At 31.6% G+C, this 21,071-nt stretch overlaps 2 protein-coding genes across 5 annotated transcripts; one reads left to right on the forward strand and one right to left on the reverse strand.

The window, feature by feature from the left end:
* The first annotated feature begins 1,787 nt into the window (after positions 1-1,787).
* LOC7455958 (cold-responsive protein kinase 1) lies at positions 1,788-6,878 on the forward strand. 4 transcript variants are annotated; one of them, XM_052456915.1, is made up of 8 exons: positions 1,788-1,958; positions 3,226-3,349; positions 3,688-3,803; positions 3,916-4,126; positions 4,197-4,434; positions 4,947-5,097; positions 5,353-5,390; positions 6,275-6,878. In XM_052456915.1, the coding sequence occupies exons 2-8, from the start codon at positions 3,277-3,279 to the stop codon at positions 6,675-6,677; spliced, it is 1,230 nt and encodes a 409-aa protein (XP_052312875.1). In that variant the 5' UTR covers positions 1,788-1,958; positions 3,226-3,276; the 3' UTR covers positions 6,678-6,878. The 4 variants fall into 4 exon arrangements, with proteins under 4 accessions (XP_052312875.1, XP_002316869.4, XP_052312877.1 ...); XM_002316833.4 differs by lacking the exon at positions 5,353-5,390 and having other exon boundaries at positions 6,276-6,878; XM_052456917.1 differs by lacking the exons at positions 1,788-1,958; positions 5,353-5,390 and having other exon boundaries at positions 3,463-3,803; positions 6,276-6,878.
* A 2,308-nt stretch (positions 6,879-9,186) lies between these two features.
* On the reverse strand, positions 9,187-11,337 carry LOC7455959 (ABC transporter G family member 10). The gene has a single exon (XM_024581076.2). The coding sequence runs from the start codon at positions 11,120-11,122 to the stop codon at positions 9,284-9,286; it is 1,839 nt and encodes a 612-aa protein (XP_024436844.1). The 5' UTR covers positions 11,123-11,337; the 3' UTR covers positions 9,187-9,283.
* Between the last annotated feature and the right edge of the window lie 9,734 nt (positions 11,338-21,071).

Raw genomic sequence — 21,071 nt, forward strand, 5'->3', positions numbered from 1 at the left:
TTGATAACGGCTGAAAATTTAATTCACTGTGCATGGGCCCAACAATTTTTGCGTTAAAAACACAGACTCACTGAAAGCAGCACAATGCTACTTTCAGTGTGGAGACATGCACCACTGTTCACGTGAACAGTAGTGCATGTCTCTACTGTTCCGGCCGGACCAGATCCGGTCTAAAGCTAAATGCATTGAACTGGGTTCGACCCAGTAAAAAAATTTAAATTTTATTTTTTATTTTTAATTGTGTTTTATTGATGACGTACCATTTGCAGAATTTGATCGCAATTCTAATTTTGTTCCTGATTATATTTTACCTGATGTTGTTGCACACTTAAGAAACCAAGAAAACTATAGTCCTTGTCGGATGTATTTCATACGTGATGGAATTATATATAGTTTAATTGAACAATAAAAAATATTTTATATAAAGTATTATTTATTTCATGATGTAATAGCAATAGTTAAATCTACAATATGTAAATTAAAAACCATCAATATATATATATATATATATATATATATATATATATTATTTTATAACCTCAATTTGAAAAATAATTTTTTAACAAAACACATTAAACTACTTTTTGTTCAACCATAAATTCAACCACAGTTTTAACCAAACATATATATATACCAAACCAACCTCAACTAAAAGTAATTTTTATAAAACAACTTTTTTCAAACCACAATCACAAAAGCTACCACAATATCAAACACATTTTAAAAAATTATATCATTATTTTAAGAAATTACCTCAATTTATACACACACATATATTTTAACAAGTCTATTCTTCAACCATAAGGGATACATAACTTAACTAATTAGATTATGAGTTTGTTCCTTAGAGATTACCGGTTCGAGTCCTATAAATTTTAGGGCCACTAGAAGTTTATATGGTTATTAATTTTAGGATCTTTAAAATTAGTCGAGGTATGCGCACGCTGACCAATCTTCCACATTAATTTTTTTTTTAAAAAGTCTCATTAATCCTAATTTATTCTTATATTTTAGATTATCTTCCAATCTATCATTTTAATACACACACCCAAATTAATGGAAAAACTCATTTAAAAATCTGAACCCAACTAATTTATTAAAATAAGTAAATTCGAAGAAAAAGAATCACATGTCGGTATTTTCATCTCTTTGGATGAGAAATTTGACAGAATGATAGATTAGAGAATGATTCTAAATTAACGGATAAATTGGAAGCAATTAGATTTGAAAAAAAGGATTCAACACTAAAAATAAAATATAAACATATGTCAAGCAATTATCTTCCCAAAAAAGAATTTACTGTAAATTGATTTTACATAGTTGATATCCAGAATATTATGTTTTTAACACTTAGCTATATTTAGGCTTTCCGAACAGTGTTTTATAAAAATTATTTTTTTATATATTTTTAAATTATTTTAATATGTTATAATTAAAAATAATTTTTTTTTAAAAAATATTTCCATTTACCCTGAGCAAAATCAACATACCACGTCACCAGTTAAGCCTTCAAGAACATTAACCACATATATTTTTCTCCTTACAAATGTTAGTTTATATATAACAGACGTACGGGTGGGATTCAGTAAATATTAAGTAAGGAAGTAAAAACAACGCTGTTTATTTTTTCGTTTTATTTTAATTTATTTATTTGTTAATCTTAAAAATAATTTTTTTTTTTAAAAAATATATTTTTAATATAAAATCTATTTTAAAAAACAATAATTAACTAAAGGTTGGAGACTTTGACTTTTTGTTTTGTAACTCAATTCCTAGTTTGGATTTATGGAGGCTACCGTCTAAAAGTCTATATTTCTTTTTTTTTTCTGTTCTCTTACCTGAACGACCGGATTTCTATAAGACTCTTCCTCTCCCCCTCATCTGCTTCTGCCTGCATTACAACTTGCTTTGATCTATCCATTTCTGCTACTGCCATTAGCCAACACCAACCGACTAAGGTGATCTAGAGCCATTTATTTGCTTATCTTTTTTATTGCCAATAAACTGTTGCACAATGGAGATACAAAGAAAAGTCATGAACTTGTATTTCAACAACGGCTTAAACAACAAAGTCGGAATCTTTATTTTTCCTTTTTAGTTTTGTGTCTTTTCAGCAATCAAAGGAACAAGAAAGAAAGTTTCTTGCTTCTCAATCCTTTGTTTAATGATGTTGAACTAGTAAGCTAGATGATTAGACAGTAGGGTAGGGCTGACATTATTATTTCCTGCTGGCTTTAGAATCTCTTGGATGAAGAGTCTTGTTATCAAGGGCTTAAATTGTGCAAATCCCATGTACAAGTTTAACTCATAAGTTCTGATCCATGTTTTTAGTTCAATCCCATAATGGAGTCATCTGGTTCAGCTCAATGAACATCACCACGTTCATTTGATTCAAGTTTTGTTCTTTATGTTTTCTCTTTATTTCTCGTTTTGGTTGTTCAAAGACCATTGTCTTAGTGCCCTTGTTTGAATTTGTTGTGCTTATTTACTCATGCACTTTGAAGATATTTGTGTTCAAGGAATCTGATTTGGGTCTGCTTCAAGTGCTTTTTAGGTCTTTTAATTCATACAAATATTTTTCTCAGTATTTTGCTTAAAACGTTTATGGAAGACTGTCAAGTTATTGAGACGCCATGGTCATTTGGATGCTTTAGAAATTGGAATCTGCCAAATAACTCAATCGTTTTTTTGGGTTCAATTATTGGTTTGCCAACAGTTTTATACTTCAATTTAATACCTTCAGAATACTAAAACTGGAAGAGTATTTTATAGTTTTCAGATTCTCAGTAAGGAATATTCTTACTGGTGTCTAAATGTGATCAGGATCTTCTTTGAAAATTTGAATGCCTGTTATGGAAAAAGCATTACAGTATTTCCTGTAATTTGCTTTGCTGGTAGTTTGGGCACTCATATTTAAGTCCTTTCGGTACCAGATTCTTTTTTCTATGGCAAAAAGCTTGCATTTCGTATTCATTGTTTACCTTCTATAAAGTATGAGAAACTGTGAGAATGTGCTATCTGTTTGCATGCGCATAACGTATTGATTAAGAGGGGAAAAAAGAACATTTGCAATATGATTGTCGTTGCCATCATCATTTGACTGACAAATGACTCCATACCTTTGTCTTTTCAATCTGTCAGGAAATAACTATCAAGTTTTGATTGTGCAAGAATAGGCTTACGTGAATGGGATTTCATAATGATTCATGATTTAATTTTTTGCAGGGCTGGGACTTGATTTTGGTGGAGGCATTTGTCCATCCTAACAATCTGCTGATGAGTTGTTTTTCTTTTTTTTGCAAAAGGAAGGGAGTTTCCAGAGCTACACAAACCACAGAAGTTGATGATGGTATGCAACTGAATAGACTAATTGTTGTCTCTGTTAAAGAGAAAATATTCGTTAACTGACACTCTTCCTTTTATTATGATGGTCTGAGAATTTACTGAATCAATTTCTCTCAGGCCTATTTCTATGACCAAAAAGTTTCTGATGTGAAATAGCAGTCGTCACATAAGCTGCGCACAGCACGATTCTCTGACTTGCTTTTCCTTCTTGTTTTTTTCCCTCTCCTTTTCTTCTTCGGCAAAATGGGCACTTTCTCAATCACACACAAAGCTCAGTGCTCATATTAATTTTTTTTATCCTATGTACTATGAAAAAACTTATGATGGATTTATATGGTACAGAGGTTTCATGGGCACAGAACACTTGCTCTTACACTTACAGGGAATTGCGAATGGCCACTGACAATTTTAATCCAGCCAATAAAGTTGGAGAGGGAGGTTTTGGCTCTGTTTACAAGGTGATTTTACATGCTTATGGCTTTGTAAACAACCTCTTAGGGGATTCTGAGGGTTTTAATGCGTTGCTATTAAATTGCTCCTTGATCTGAATTCCAGTGATTTAATGGACAGGGAATGCTCAAAGATGGCACCATGGCTGCCGTAAAGGTACTGTCAGCTGAATCAAGGCAAGGTTTAAAGGAGTTCTTGACAGAAATAAAAGTGATTGCAGATATAAAGCACAACAACCTGGTTAAATTGTATGGTTATTGTGCAGAGGGAAACCATAGGATTTTGGTCTATGGCTATCTTAAGAATAACAGCCTTGCACAAACACTTCTTGGTAAGCCCACCATTCATTCATGATTTTTGTTTGCAAACAGCTCATGTTATAAATTTCCTTCATCTTTTAGGTGGAGGCCATAGCAATATCCAATTCAATTGGCCTACAAGGCGCAAAATATGCATTGGAGTTGCACGAGGGCTTGCATTCCTTCACGAGGAAGTCCAGCCACATATTGTTCATAGGGATATTAAAGCAAGTAATGTTCTCCTTGATGATGAACTCGAACCCAAGATTTCAGACTTTGGTCTTGCAAAACTTTTCCCAGCCAACCTGACTCATATTAGCACAAACGTTGCTGGAACTGCGTAAGTTCATAAACTCTGTTATACTTTCTTCTAACAGGTATTGTATTTGATTCTTTGTAAAATGACATGCAACTCCTAGAAGTTTGTTTTACTAGTGTTTAGCCTAATTGTTGCTTCTTAGTTGCCTTAACAAATAAGATGGATGGCCTCAACAATGTCATACTAGTGCATTTCCTCTCATATATTTCCCATGCTATATATCTCTGAGGTGGGTGTGATCATCTAACAATGGCCCATACCTTCCTTCATAAGTTGGGTGAACAGACTGTTATTACTCTTAATTTTTTATGCATTATGATTTAATTGAACAATTTAATATGCAGAAATTAAATTGAGACAAGCTACTGTGGAGCCTGCCAAAATATGTAGTATGCTTATCGAAAAGTGATAATATGAGACTTTGACGATATGGATTTGAGCCATAGCTAAATAGAATTTCTTTTTGCATATTTGACCAAATTGTCTGTGGAGCCATAGCTAAACAATTTCATGTTCTTGTTTCACATGTGCAGAGGATATCTGGCGCCAGAATATGCAATTCGAGGTCAGTTGACAAGGAAAGCTGATATTTACAGTTTTGGTGTTCTATTGTTGGAAATCGTTTGTGGGAGGTCCAACACAAATAGGCGATTTCCTCTAGAAGAGCAATATCTGGTTGAAAGGGTATGAGCCTTTTGAACTCACTACAATTTTGTCTTCAGTGCTTTTAAAGAAAATTCAGGTCTTATTCTTAATAGAATATTAAAGATAATTCTCTTTAACAAAGAGCAGAGTTTCTTTCCTTGATAGCTAATCATTACTGAGTACATACAAGTTAAATTGCTTCAATCTGACTACTCACAAGCTGGGTTATCGATTCCTGCATCTAACATTTATTTCAGTTATGCTGTATTTTCCTAAAGTGATACATCTTTGTAGGCTGCATTTGCATTGGCTACACTCGGTTTCCTTTCTCTGTTGAGTTCATGTAAAAGGACCAACTCTTCATTTTCAAATGGTATGGAGTCTTAGAGTGCGCTCTTATTTTGTGCATATGACCATGATGTTTTCTTCATGGTGTTCCATGTGGGCTTTCTTGACTTGTGATGATATGGAGTACATTGGTGGTGTTCAGTAATTTCCTTGTAATATAGGAATCCATAGGATTAGAAGACAAAAACAGCTTTCAGTTTTAATTAGGTAGCCAATTCTTTTTCCAATGAGACAAATGTTACTTATGTTGAACTTCGTGTTGGGGGAGTGCTGTTCTGATGTCGTTTCTTATGCATTATTCTGTAGAATAACACTGCAAATGTATCTTTGCAGATCACTTCAAGTTGAAGCGTCAGCCATCAAAACCCTCTAGAATAAATGCTCATTTTTGCTCTATGTTGGATGGATCAATTGCCCATTTCAAACTAGAAACACCATTCCATCTTCAATCTACAATTCTACGTCTTGAACTTTGAGCTCTTTATTATTTTAGGGAGTCAGTATACAAGCATTATTTCTCATATGAAGCATCGGTCTTTCCTTTTCTGCCCTGCTCTAGTTTCATAACCCTTACTTCCCAATTCCTCATGTCAGTTAGAGCTGAATGGATTTTGCAATCGATTCCTAAAGCAGTTATTAGATCCTCTATAGATGTCTGTTTCCTAAAGCAGTTCGTTCTAGGTTTAAAAAAGAAAAAGAGGAGCAGTCAGCTCTTATTTAGCGATTCTTTCAGTAATCAATGGCTTTTCAGCTTAAATGGTGCAATAATCTTATTTCATTTCTCAAATCAAGTTTTAACGGGCTTCAAAGTAGTTGTCTTTTGAATTTGGCCACACAGAGATCTTGTTGAGTAAAGATGCAATCTGCAGGTATGGGATTTTTATCAGAATCTGGAGCTGGTTAATTTGGTGGACACATCGTTGGCTGGGGATTATGATGTCGAAGAGGCTTGCAATTACCTGAAGATAGGTCTTCTTTGCATCCAAGACGTGCCAAAGCAGCGTCCATCCATGTCTACTGTTGTCATGATGTTAATGGGTGAGATAGAAGTGAATGACAAGATATCAAGGCCTGGCTTGCTGTCTGAATTCACGAGTTTTAAAGGTGACAAAATGCCGAAACACGAAGGTGGAAAAGACCAGAATAACAAGTGGGAAATGAAGAATTCATCCTCGACTTCAGTCAAGGTCGAAAATTCATCTTCATCATCAGGAGTGGACACTTCACACGCTACCATGACCTTCAGTTCTATATATGACCGGGGAAATTAACAGCATTCTCCAAGTCTTATTGTTGGGAGCAAATATGAGAGCCAGGTTTGCTTTCAAAAGAGATTTTTTGGTAGTGTTAACTTTTCTGGGAGTGAGAATCTCCGCGTAAATTCTTTTGTAAAAAAAGATGATTTTCTTTCCTCCCTTTTTTTTCTTAATAAAGAAGAGAAATATGAAGTGATCTGAAAAGATTTACTAACATTATCAGTGTCATATTATCACCATTTTTGTTGCTCTTTTTTTTTTTTTTCTTTGGGTCTAGAAAGAATGCAGGCATTAAGCAGAGCTCTTTATCACAGTAGACTTTCAGTCTTCTATTAGTGGGCGCTGGTCTGTAGCTTAGCTGAAGACTTTGGGAAATAGCTTGCAACAGTTAAGAATTATAATAGGCATACTATTTATAGTAGCCGGCCTCAGCTCCATCTTGTTGCTGCTGTGACTTGAGCATCTATCTATCCACTTAAGCAGGACTTGAATTTGTTGTTGTTCAATGTGGACAATATTCATAATATAAGCATGAATGCCAAGGAAAACGAATAAAACAAGAAGCGGCAAATGCAGCCTCCAAAACGAGGTGCATCTAAACAAAATATGAATCAAGGAGAAGATGATCCCAACTGCTGAGGGCTCTCGGTGATCTTTGGAATTGAGGTCTGGCGCCAAGGGATATTATCTGAAACTGATGAAATCCCACTTGAGACGATCATGAGCCTTTTCTTCCTTTCATGCTTCTCATAAAATGAATGATCTCCTGAGTCACAATAATATCATATGTAATCTGCCTCCCTGGAACAAAGCTGCTCTGAAACTTGGTGACCGAATTCGGCAATAGATTTTTGTGTCTGCTCACGAGGAGCTTAGTTCTTGAAGTTGACATTGCAGAGTCCAAGTGGACGAATTGGTGTAGAAGCTCTGGATTAGGACATTTTTGAATTAAGACCAAGTAAGTTTACTTGATGTCTACCACATTAACTGAACCATCTATAATCTGACGAACATATTTGCAAACTGAGGGACCAACAACATGCCATTGAGATTGGTAGAAGAAAGGCTGGAACCCATCTCTGGACCAGGAGCTTTGAATGGTTTCATATCAAATAAAGATTTCTCCCTTTGACCAACACATTCAAGGATAATAAAAACATAAGCGTAATGAAAAAGATAAATAAGAAAGCTATTAAAATCAAAATTAAATTAGAAAAAACTAAAAGGGCTTAGCATCTCATCGTCGATAATACACTTATAGTTATGGATTGAAATGAAAAAATAACAGTTTTGCCCTTCTAAAAAAAGCCTTTCTCGTTATCATGTTGATTAGAAACACAAGACACTGTCTTCAAATTCTTTAGCATAATAAAATGACTTGTTTATCTTTAGAAGTAAAAAATTAATAAATTGACATCATCGGCTTTTTGTCCTTTTTACAGTCACGATAAAATAATTAAATTACTTCTAAAAATATTATTATCAAGCTTTTTTTTTTGTATTTTTATTTTATTTTTTTATAAATTAAGTTGATTTAGGTGCAATTTTGTATTTTAGTATATATAAAATATTATTAAGAAAAATAATTGGCATATACGATGTCGTTTGATCTCCAAACTCCACCTTTCCCAGTGGTGTTGGTAGTGGCGCACCGAGTTCTTCCGAGCGGTATGGCTTCGACGAATTATTTTTCTTCTCCCTGCTCTTTTTTCTCTCCTTGCCTCAGGTTTCATGCCGGCCCTTCTAAAGATTAAATGTGTCATGTCAGTTTGTATTTATATCATTTTTTGTTCTCATTCTTTTGATTGTTATTTGTCTTTCTTTTAATGCTTTTCGTGTTTTATTTTGTTTTTCAATTCTATCCTTTATCATTTGATTTTATTTAATTTTTTTTTTTATCTAATTTGGTCCTCATTATTTTTATTGCTTTTTGTCTTTTTATCATTTTCTTGATTTATTTTATTTTTTAATTTCACCTTTCATAATTTATTTTATTTAATTTTTTATACCAGATTTAGTCCTATTTTTTTTAATTGTTATTTTTTTATTTTTTTTTTAATTTCATCACTTAATTTCTTTTATGCTGTCAACGCTGTCATTTTAAGCTACCAAAAAGTGATTAGCTTGTGTCAAAGCACCAAAACTTATGCGGTAAAAGTAAACGATTTCAAGAAATCTGAGCTGGGCATTTATAAAATTTATGAGGACGACTTCTTAGAAGATAAATTTTTGTTCTTTGATTTTGTAGATGTTGTCTCGTATTCGTATGAGCAAAAGCTATCCTTTCACAGTTACAGTAGTATTGAAATGATCCTCGCATTTGACTACTTGAGCATTCTTTCAGCTTTTCTGTGTCTGTTTTGTCCCCTGCAAGCAAAATCCATGAAGATATGGATCCAGTACTTGAAATTCTTGCACTCGTTTGAATTTTTGGCAAACAAAAACTGGGCAAGCTTCTCTTTTTATCAAAGCATATACATGGATAATTATTTTTGTTATCTTTTACTTATTATCACATGTAAATAGACAAGTAATGTAGAGAGATTATGGAGGCTGGCTTGATCTTCGAAGAATATCGAGTAAAAACAATAAAAACAGGAACAAAAGGCTGATGAACAATTTCATCTTCTTCTGTAACATCTAAACCACAAAATCACAAAACATAGCACTCTGTACCCAATAATAAAACCCAACATCACAGCTAAATTGCTCCATTTTCGTGAATCTTTCAGGCCTCGCTGTCTGAGGAACCCACTTCCATAAAGTTTGCATTCCCCTTTATCGTACTCTATGCACCTCATGTTGCCTTGCTCTCCTCCATATTCATTTATTAAAAAACATTCAAAGGGGTACTTGAATAAACTCAGATAGTGCATGAAAATCCAGTAACTAGGAATCTTATTCTTCGATATGAAGTAACCGGAGAAAAGAAAGAAGGATCCCATCAGTCCTGAAATCACTGACGTCCCCATTATGAAGTTAGGCACTAGTGCACTGAAACAAGCTACGAACGAATTCGACATCAAAATCACCATCCACACCACTAGAGAAAAGTACAGAAATCCATCAGTTGCCCTCCTCAATCCGACAAGCCAGTAAACAGGGGTAGAGTAGAGAAGAGCAACCATTAAAAGGAAAGGAAGAAAGATGAGGGTGTTTGATAGAACATAAGAAGAAACTCTATAAGCTCCTCTTGAGGTCTCTCTCGTCAGTATTCTTCTTTCTTGCAAAAAGATAGGCAGGCCTTCTGTTGTGGAAGATAGCAAGAAGGTGAGACTGAAGACAAAAAACCCGATTCGAGTCTGCAAAGCAACTTGCCCTGTTTTCTTTCCAACATTCAAGTATATGGTTCCAAGTATTAGTCCAGCGACCAGCGCTTGTATCACTCTTGTAGCAAATAGTTGCTTCGTTCTGAAAATGTTGCTGCAAAACCTTTGTCCTAGTATCAAAACCTCCCCCAATATAGAATTAGGATAGCAGAGAGGCTTTTCTTGATGATTGTTAAAGTTTGGGGTCCTCATGGTATGGCCTCCCTCATTTCTGGTCTCATGAGAGCATTCATTGGTGATTAACACTGCATTTTGCATTTCCAGGCTTTCTATGGCATCGATGGAAAACTCAAGCACGTTGACATGGAGAGGAATTTGATGACCAGAAAACTTCAGTCTTTCTTCAAGAGAATGCAATGAGCCATCATGGACAGCATATCCATTGGAAAGCAAAACAAAGCGATCAAACAGCTCGAGTATTCGAAAACCTGGTTGGTGGATGGTTAAAACAATGGTCTTACCTTGATTTACCACCATTGACTTGAGCAGAGTCGATACATGAAGAGCTGATGCTGAATCCAGACCTGAAGTTGGTTCATCAATGAAAACAACGGCAGGGTCATGGACTAAATCAACTCCAATCGAAACTCTACGCCTTTCGCCACCGGAAATGCCCCAATTTGATCCCTCACCTATCCTTGAATCTGCAATATGTTCCAGTCCAAGCTCCTTCAGTAGCCTTCTCACCCTATTAGCAGCCTCTTTTTTCCCTCCTGGAAGCCTTAAAAGTGCACTGTACAGTAGTGTTTCTTTAACTGTTAGAGATGGAAATAGAGAATCATCTTGAGTCACATACCCGGATATTCTCCGAAAATGTTTTTCTTTCATTGGCTGGCTATTTACCAGAACTTGACCAGACACCTTACATGAAGATATCTTTCCAGCAAGGATCTCTAGTAATGTGGTCTTCCCTGCTCCACTAGGACCAGCAATTGCGGTGATCTCTCCGGGCCTAGCTGCACAGCTCACGTCTCTCAGAATGAATTTTGGAACTCCTCTTGGAGTCTCTCCACAACAGATCCACTTGAACTCATCAAATTTGCTGCATAACTTGTAGGACAATTTTTTGGTTTCTATTGTATACGAAGTTTTCTGGCCACCAGACACTGGTGCCTTCACTGGCAATTCCATTGAGAGGATAGAGGTCTAAAGAAAGTCCAAGCGGAAGAAGATGAAGATAGCATATGCAAGATATGCGAAGAAAAGACGGGAGATGAGCTAACTCACCAAACTGGGTGTTAGACACTAAGCTTGAAAAAAATGGCATGCATGGGCTTAGGCAGTTTACGCAATGGACTTAACTTGGTAGCGATTTCTATTTTCGTTCGGGGAAGTGGATTTCTGGTTGAGGTTTGGAGAGTTGGAGAGTTGCAAGAAAACTCAAGAATGGAAGAAAGAAAGAGCAAAAAATGTTGGTCATGAAGTATTTCAGGTGAGCTGATTATTGACTGTGTAAGGTTGGTGTAGGTGGCCTTACCATCTTCCCTACCCGAAATTGCCAGCTCCATATATTGGTTGTAAAATAATAAAAATGGCCTGAAAAATCGATGTGTAATGCTAGGATGCTAAAATGGTCAAATTGGGATTTGTGTACTCCTCACAGGGAAATTAATATTAAACTACAAATTTTTTCAAAAAAAAAATTGGGCACTTGAAAACATTATAGATTATGAGAGGAGTCACTATGAATTTTAATATTTCTCTTTTGTTTAGTGTTTGGAGAATTTCTAATTTTTTAGTGTTTGGAGAATTTTCTAATTTGATTCTTTTTTTAATTTTATTTTTAAAAAGTGTGTTTATGATTTAGGGCTGATAATTTTTTTATTAACTTTTTATGGGTATTTTTATATTAGATTGATTATTGATTTAGTACAATAAAATTTAGTTTTATTGTCATGAAAATTAAAACTTCATTGCCAAAATTGACAATGAAACAAAAAACAACCTCTTTTCATTAGGCGTGACTTTAAAAACATTATTCTTAAAAAAATAAATTGCTTTGATCCTTTTAAGTTTAGATTAAAAAAAACATTATTTTATTCTCAATTCATTCCTTAGATTTGAGTGAAAAAAAAGAATGCCATACAAAATTGATAGAGCAAAGAGAAAGTAGTTGATTGGCCAATCTGGCTAAAAAAAAAAACATTATTGGTGTCAGCGAGTTTTATTTGATGATAGGAGTTTCATTAAAATGTTTACACCCTTCATCTTGCCGAAAAAGTCTATTGAGGCTCAAAATTGTTTTTGAATTGGGATAATTTTTAAGTTTTTTGATTGATTAAATGTTGGTTTGAGGTTAAATATGAGTTTATTGAGATTTGTGGGGATGTTTCTTATACAATTTTAGGTGAAAAGGGGTTGAAAACGAGTTTTTTTGGTAAAAAAAAGATGGAGCCCGAATCATATCACTATAGACGTCACGTCATCTAATTTGTTTTTCTAAAAAAAGCACCTTGTTCGCCCATTTAAAAGTAAAAAATGGATGGTCATGCATACTGGTCCGACCTTGTAGACCCATACTCATTTGGCTTCTTTTATTATGGGCCACACATGCTAGCATGCCTTTTTTTTGTTTGGTTTTTATGATTTTTTTTTCTTCTTCTATTTTAATTAAACTTCATCAAGATTAATTGATAAAAAAATATATTAGAGATATATTTTATCAAATACCATTCAATTTTTACTTGGGTTTTGAATTAGATTATGACATTCTTTTTATAAGATTAACAATAGCTCCTTTTGCACCCTCTTGAAGATTTCTTTTTTCATTATTTGTTGGTTGCTTTTATACACATGTCTATTTTTATTATCATGTAATTTGATAAAAAAAAAATAGATCTAGAAAACAAAGTTATTAAACCTAAATGGTACAAGACTCGGATCATAGTTTGACTAGTTAATTTAGTTCAAGTCAATCCAAAACATTGTCATTTTAATATTTTTTAAGATTTTTCTAATTATTGTGAAAGGATTATCAAAGATGATATTTTCTCATTTCAAACGCTTATGTTTAGGATTAGTAAGCTTTGCTCTTATCCATTGTGATTGATTGGATATGCAAAATTGTTTTCATTATGAATCATTATTCGTTCAATTAAAACTTGGCTTCAAAGTTATTTTAAGCAGTGTTTGGTTTATTTTATTTGTTCATCTCACTGTAAGATCACTTGAATTACCAAAACTTGGTTGTTGAAACAAACACCAACTTGACTTCAGAATTTGTACTAATAACTTTGATTTTGCAAAAACTTTTTGATCTTTTGTAAAGACATAAAAATGAGGTTTTTTTAGTCTACGAGATCGTATGGATTTTTTCAAAGTTTACAAAAGGAAAGTGCATCAAAGAATTCCAGGCCAAACTTTTATCTTTTTTGATTTATTAACAAAGTATATTATGCATAGTATTTCTTTATAACATCAGAGTTTATAGGCTTAAGTAAATCATCTCTGTCCATCTTGGTCAAAATCAAGATTCCTCTAGAAAAGGCTTTCTTCACCACATATCGTCATTTATAGTTTGGTGTCTATTTGCTCTGATCCTCTTTCGATGTTGATAAGGTCTTTTTCAATACCAGGTCTCCTTTTTTGAATACTTTTGTCCTGACCTTCTTGTTGTATGCCATAGCCATTCTGCTTTGGTATAAGTTATGATGACAAATTGTTGTTAGTCTCTTCTCACTGATCAGATTCAACTTCTTAAATTTCAGCTTCGCCTATTCTGATATTTTTTAAAGATATTTTTTTTTAATTTCAAACAACATTGTATTGAATTTCTTTTAAGTCAATCCAAGTTTTGATAGGGTTGACCAGATCACGTTTAGGTCTGCTTGGTTTTATAGGTCACGTTAGGGAAACTCAACCCGATTTGATTTTAAACTCAGGCCAAGTAATGGGATGGTTCAGGGGATCTCCATGTTAAGCCGCTAAGGCAGGTTTAATAACTCTGGCAAGAAAGTTCCCACGACAATGCATAAGCAGTGTATTTTTCTTATATTTTTTATTAGTCAAAATTATTATTATATTATTTTTATTTAAGTTAAACTTGCTTTTATGAATATGATAAGATGTTTATTGACAAATAAATATTTTGGTTAAAAATGTAAAAAACAAAAAAAGATGTTTATTGACAAATAAATATTTTGGTTAAAAATGTAAAAAAAAAAAAGGATCGTGTTAATAAATTAAATGAGTTTTAATTAGAGATATTTTTTATTATTATTGTTTCCAATTGTCCAAATTTTTTTATATATGTTTTCATTGCTTTTGATTTTTGTTAAAAAGAGATCATAGAACAAAAAAGTTATATTTTTTTTTGTGGAAAAAATATTTATAATAAAAGGAGGAATCATATTGGTATATTATTTTGTTTTAATAGAATTTAGATTATTTCTCTTCTTATAAAAAATTAAAAAATATTTTCAAATAATTAAACAAAAAACTTTTAAAGAGCTCATGCTATGAAATCAAATATCTTAATTTATATTTATCTCTCAACTCCCCGACTTAATACTTAGTTATCATTAACAATTTTCTTCAACTTTCATTTATGCGAATGATTCTCTATTATTTGTTTTATTAAATGTATGCATCAAGTTTTCAATAACAATTATTATTTTTATTTTTTATGCTAGAAAACACGTCAATAATATCTTTATATGTTTTTTACATTAGAATTTTTTTTTGACTGCAGCATAGCATGGTCAACTAGCTAGTTAATTAATATAGTCCCAAAGAAAATTATTGTCTTTCATTATTCATATTAACAGTGCAGTGTTTTAGATAGCAAAACCACTTAGTTTTTAGATAACAAATGATGTAGTTTTACACTTAAGAATTGAAGTAATTTTTATAACTTTGCTTCATGGCTTTCAATTTTATTTAATAATTTTCCAGCTTTACAATGCAAAATGATGTTGCTTTGGGAAAAAAAATTATTTTATTTTATTTTTTACTTTTTTTCTAATTTACATTATAATTATTAATTGAAAACATCATTAGTTTCATCTGTGTTTAGTATAAGAAGTTTCATTTGTCATAACATTGTCCCCATATATTAACTGTTTTATGATTTGTTTAGTTTAATGAAATGGTTTTTAATATTAGTAAATATTGTAAAATTTAAAAATATAATAGACCTGTGATCTAATTTTTATTTTTATTTTTATTTTGATTATTTATGTTTAGTGATATCTATAATTAAAAAAATATTGAGAAAGAACTCCAAAAAAAAAAAAACATCGGATCTTGTACACTTAGATAATATTACAAAATTTATTCTCTTATTAAAATTATTGTCATAATACTATATTTGTGAATTACTTTTGTCTAATGAAATTCTTTTAAAAAAATAAGATATATACATAAAACAAATATATAAGATAATTGATGTGAAGGGCCTTGTTAAAATTTAACATGATTATATTAGTATTATGGTTTTTATAAATTCTTTTATTTTGAAGAGTTTTGTTTTTATATAGATATGAATATAAAATTTATGCTAACTTTTCATTAAGAGTTCTTTTTTAATATTAGTTTAGCTTGTCAAAAAGCATAAATTCATTCCTTTAGAAGTTAAAGATAACATATATAAGACAAATAACCTAGGATCCAATATTAAAAAAAAAACATAACTAAGCTCCAAATTAATGATTTACTAAATTTTGATTTAATTTAATTATTTATTATTTTAATTAAATATAGGTGACATTCTGAAAACATCATTCTAAAAAACAATAAACACAATGAAAATTTAATCACAAAAGATCATTCTACAAAACAAAGAAATTGATCTAATTAGTGAGAATTACAACACCAAAGAACAATTAGAGTGTTAAACCCATATGGACTAATTATTCTATTGAGTATTAAAATTTACTAAATTATCACTATTTAGAAATAAAACTAAAGTTTTATAAAGTTAAGCACATGATTAAACTAAAGTATTTGACAAAAATAAATTAAAAGAACAAAAAATAAAAATTAAGGTTGTAGAGATAATGAAAAAATAAATCTAGAGCTTTAGATTTCACTTAATTGATCTCACACGATTTATTATTCATTGTTATAAAATTTCAAATCTTTATATTGATGATTAAAAGATCCTTTAATTATTTAATGTTTTTTTCTCGAATAACATTAATAATATCTTCACCTAATAATTCAACATATATTTATGTAAATTAAATTAATTGAAGATTCATTAAATTCTTTGTATTTTTCTTAATCTATAACCACACTAAGGTAGCGTTTGTTTACGTTGTTGCGGCTGTGTTTTGAGTAAACCGCATATTTAAGCTGTTTGGTAAAGGAAAAAGCGGGATTTACTGTGCATGGACCCCATTGTTTTCTGCGTTTACAACGCAGGGGGAGAAGAAGCAGCTTGGAGCTGCTTTTTTAGCAAACTGTGTTACAGCACAGTAACCAGAGGCGCGCAACTGAACTTCCTTCCAGTAACCAGAGGCGCGCACTTTTTCTTCTTCTTCTTCTGCACTTCCATGTCTCTACTGTTCACGTGAACAGTGGAGACATGGAAGTGAAGAAGAAGAAGAAAAAGAAGAAGGAGAATGAGGGGCTGGGGAAAACAGGGAAAGAGTCCAACTCCAGCACCAAGTAGACACTGTGAGAGGAGAATGAGCAGAACAGAGGAATAGAAAAGTGCTCAACTTTCATCTTCCTCCCGCTTTGCTTTTATCACCATTACACTGTTCAAGTGAATTTTAATTCACTTGAACAGTGTAGCAACACGCGTGAATTTAGTACACGCGTGTTGCTTTGCCCAGCCGGGTCACTGGCTTGGGCCAGTGACCGGGCTGGGCTAATGGGTCGGACCGGGTCCGATCCAAACCTAAATGCATTGACCCGAGTCCGTTCCAAATCTAAATGCATTGAACCGGGTGTGACCCAGTAAAATAAAAAAAATCCAATAAAATTTCACAGATATTGTGTTTTATTCGAAAAACTAGTGTTAAATATTATTCAATGACACTACATTAACTAGTGTTAAAAACGTAGCATTTGCAGAATTTGATCGCAATCCTAATTTTGTTTCTGATTATATTTTACCTGATGTTGTTGCGCTCTTAAGAAATTTATGAAAACTGTAGTCCTTGTCGGATGTATTTCATACATTATGGAATTGTAGATAGTTTAATGGAACAATAAAAAATATTTAAGTATTATTTATTTCATGATGTAATAGCAATAGTTAATCTATAATATTTAAATTAAAAACCATAAATATTAATATATATATATATATATATATATATTAAAATTATTTTATAACCTCAATTTCAAAAGCATTTTTAACCAAACACATTAAAACTACTTTTTATTCAACCTCAATTTCAACCATAGTTTTAACCAAACACCTATTTTTTCAAACCAACCTCAACTAAAAGTACTTTTTATAAAACAATTTTTTTCAAACCACAACCACAACAGCTACCGCAATACCAAACACACTCTAATTGCGGTAAAGTTTCTTTATCTTTTGTTCAACTAATGGTGTTTAATTTTGAAAGCTTCTAATCAAAACCCCTAGTCTCATTATGATTCAATAGATTAAACAATAATTGGCTAGAAAAATATAAACAATAAGATCAAGGATAGACATTCAACATGAAAAAATTGAAAATAAAATAACTTGGAATTTAAACTATATAATCAAAACTAAACTACATTAAACCCATAGAAAAATAAAATCTAGTTCATAATGAATCTCTTATAAACCATGTTCTTATTGGAATACATCAAAGGAAAATTAAGGTGAAGAATAAAACTCTTTTGCTTGGAATAGGTTGAAGAAAAACTCCACTACAATGCCTAGTTTCTTCTGGTTCTCTACTTTTAGTCTCTCTTCTCCTTTTAATGGTAAAAATAACATCTTTTATCAGCTTTAGTCATGGCCACTTCCTTGATTTTGTCTCTTTCTTTGGTCCAAAATCTCCTTTTACTTGTTTATTTATTTTCTTTCCAAAACTAGTAAATTCTGACCTCTTACTTCTAACCCTATTTTCTCCATTAGATCGATTTATTTTGAGAAAAAGATAAACATAAAAGTCATAGATCTTCCTCTTAGTGTTATTTTGAAACTAAGAGAACTTAATTTAGATATTTATAGAAAAAGTTATGCCTTATTTATCAAGACTTGTTACTGAAATTTCTAGTAAGGGAATTTCCTTATTCTTACAATAAGAGATTTCACTTTCCTCATTCCTTTCTTTTCCAAAGTGTGTACACAATTCAACCTGAACTCTTCAAAGAATATTTTCTCATTTAATTTTCTTTTAAATGGGCTTCCTCAATACCATGAGCCTAAATCTAATTCAAGCTAATGTTTCGCTAGAATTTAAGGATCGAATGCTGAATTTTCACTTCAAAGCTCATGATTTCATGAATTTATTTGTTCTTATATAAAAATAAAAACTATATAAAATTAAAATATTTAAGATAAAATAGTATAAAATTAAAAGTAAGGGTATGAAAAAATCATGTGAAAATCAAACATATCAAGGAACTCTTTGACATTGTTACAAATTGTTAATATGATCTAAACAACACCAAATAATTATTTAAAAGTTCCAGTTGGGCCAATTATAAGATCAATGACGAAGAAGCTCAAAGATACATTCAATAGACTTATTTAGATTATTTGGGTAAAGGTGACTTTCAAGAAAGCTACATCTTCAACAAGTGATGATTAGACTTTAATCAATTTAATTAATGTACAAGGAGAACATAATCCATCTATTTCATGGGTTTAGCTTAGCTTTTCTAATGCATAATTTTATGCTGACAAGAATAATTTTTTATCTGATTTGTATATCGGGCTAAAATTTTACCAGAAGTTTTTAGAGGTATTGTTTTATATTAGGTTAAAAGTCAATCAAACACCAGTAAGGTCTTGTGATAAGGTCTATAAGTTATCATGCAAGATTTGTATTAGTTTTCTAATTGATTTAGGATTTTTTATTTTATTTTGTGAAGAACTCTTTTTTTTTTTGCAACCTCGTTTAAGATGTTTTTACCTATTATAAATAAGGCTATTTAGCTTGTATTTATGTCTTTTTTTACAGACTTTGATTTCAAAATAATTTATTATGTGATTGTGAGGGAATGTTTTTTAATTTGATTCTTCATTGAACTACTCTGACTTATCAAAGAATTAACCAAGTTTCGTAGCATCATTTATATTTTTTTTTCATGCCTTTTCATCGGTGTTGGGTGGGGGTTTGATTTCTATAGTTTTGATGTCTCAGTATAGGTTATCATTGTGTCAAGCTCAATCATAAAACTTGAATTTAGCTTTCTTGGGAAGGGTCAATTTGACTATGAGTTTTTGGATCTTTATATACATAGGGTTCATATTAGTTATTGTTAGAGCAAGACTCTAAAATCATGTTATATCTCTTTATCTTTTAGTTTCCATGTTATTTTATCGTTGTTACCATCTAAAACCTGGTTGCATCAAACATTAAAAATATGGAATATTATTTGTGATCTAATTGTCTACAATTAAAAAAAAAAAGATGAAGAAAGATCAAAGAAATTTCATCAAGGAAAAAGTAGAGTTTAGCCAAAAAATTAAGGCTTTTTTTTTTCAAATCTTGGATTTGGCAACTCAAATATAAAAATTCTTTATTATTGGGATATCTTAATGACATGTCTTGATCCTGGGATTATTTAGATATACTTTTTGGGTTATAAATGTAATTTACAAAAAAAAATATTCATAATGGGTAACTTTGCATCAAAAAATTCTTTTGTTGTTGATTTCGGGTTTGCTACACAAAAATCAATCCAAAAATAATGTATTTTCTTTGTTTGAGTTATTTAAGTCTTGTTTCATTAGTTTTCTTATTCTAGTAATTTTTTTTCATGTCTTTATTTTGTTCATATTTCACATGAATTTGCTTTGTTATTCGTGATTTTGCATTCGTAGTTTTGTAATAAAAGTTTTTGGTTTTTTTATTGCTTTCTGAGTCTATATATGTTTTTTGGATTGCATCACTAAGTAATTAATTTTTCTAACTTGTTGTGAATGAGTTCTTTAAAGAACTAAGATTTTTAAGATTAAGTGGTAAAAAGCAAAAGATGAGCATACTATAGTGAAAAAGTAGAAAAATTATGTGAAACACGAGATGAGTGACATCTATTGAATGTAAACACGCGAAAAAGTGCGCGGGGGAATATTTTTTATTGCTATTAACATGATTTTTAGATTTTGATGATGTTAACAAAAAATGGATCATCACCGTCGAAGTAGAAGAATAATCTGGAATATGGTTATTTGACTAAGCAACAACAATTAGATAAGATGAATAAGAAATTTAGAAAGGTTTCAAATGGGATAGATGGATTAAGAACCGAAGTAGCTAGTCTTCAAGATGGGCTAGTCCATAAAGGTCTCAGGGGTAGAAGACATGTAAGAAGAACTATTTCACCTCTGGTGGAATCTATAGCTAAAAATATAGATTAAGAGGTTGAGGATTTTGATCATGAATAAGGTGCTAGGTTTGGATAGCATAAGATCCATAGTTATAAGAGAGTAGGGCCACATGATTATTTCAGTCATAAAATAGCAAGCCTATTCTTTAGGGATATAGTTTGACTTCATATGGTTCTTAAAAACATGTTTTCTTATCATGATGTTAAGTTTCTTAGTTACTTTTGAAAGATTTTGTAGGGTAAAGTAGGAACTAAATTGTTCTTTTCTACTACTTGCTATTCACATACAAATTGAGACGATAACATATTTGATTAACTTGGATTAACTTGCCAAATCTATGACCTGGGTTATGAAACCATGATAACTCCATATAAAGAAAATAAAAATAAAATAGGAGGTCCAATTCACTTTTAATCCAATATTGAAGGATGAAATTGAAAAAAAATAATTTAAAATAACCTGAGTCAACCCTAGTCAACCAACCAAACCCGTAACCTAGGTCATGAGACTAGAATAACCTCATAGAAAGTAAATCAAAAAAAATTATAAAGCCTAATTCTTAATCAACCAAATGTTGAAAGATGAAATTGAAAAAAAATATAAATTAAAAAATAAGACAAAAAAAACCGA

The sequence above is a fragment of the Populus trichocarpa genome, chromosome 11 (assembly GCF_000002775.5).
Source record: "Populus trichocarpa isolate Nisqually-1 chromosome 11, P.trichocarpa_v4.1, whole genome shotgun sequence".
NCBI classification, from domain to species: domain Eukaryota; kingdom Viridiplantae; phylum Streptophyta; class Magnoliopsida; order Malpighiales; family Salicaceae; genus Populus; species Populus trichocarpa.

Excerpts from the sequence above, each read along its gene's own strand:
- LOC7455958 (XM_052456915.1), top strand. The coding sequence starts at position 3,277 with ATGAGTTGTTTTTCTTTTTTTTGCAAAAGGAAGGGAGTTTCCAGAGCT. Across the intron at positions 4,435-4,946 it reads ACAAACGTTGCTGGAACTGC|AGGATATCTGGCGCCAGAAT; the intron begins GTAAGTTCATAA and ends TCACATGTGCAG. Across the intron at positions 5,098-5,352 it reads AGCAATATCTGGTTGAAAGG|GCTGCATTTGCATTGGCTAC; the intron begins GTATGAGCCTTT and ends ACATCTTTGTAG.
- LOC7455959 (XM_024581076.2), bottom strand. The coding sequence starts at position 11,122 with ATGGAATTGCCAGTGAAGGCACCAGTGTCTGGTGGCCAGAAAACTTCG.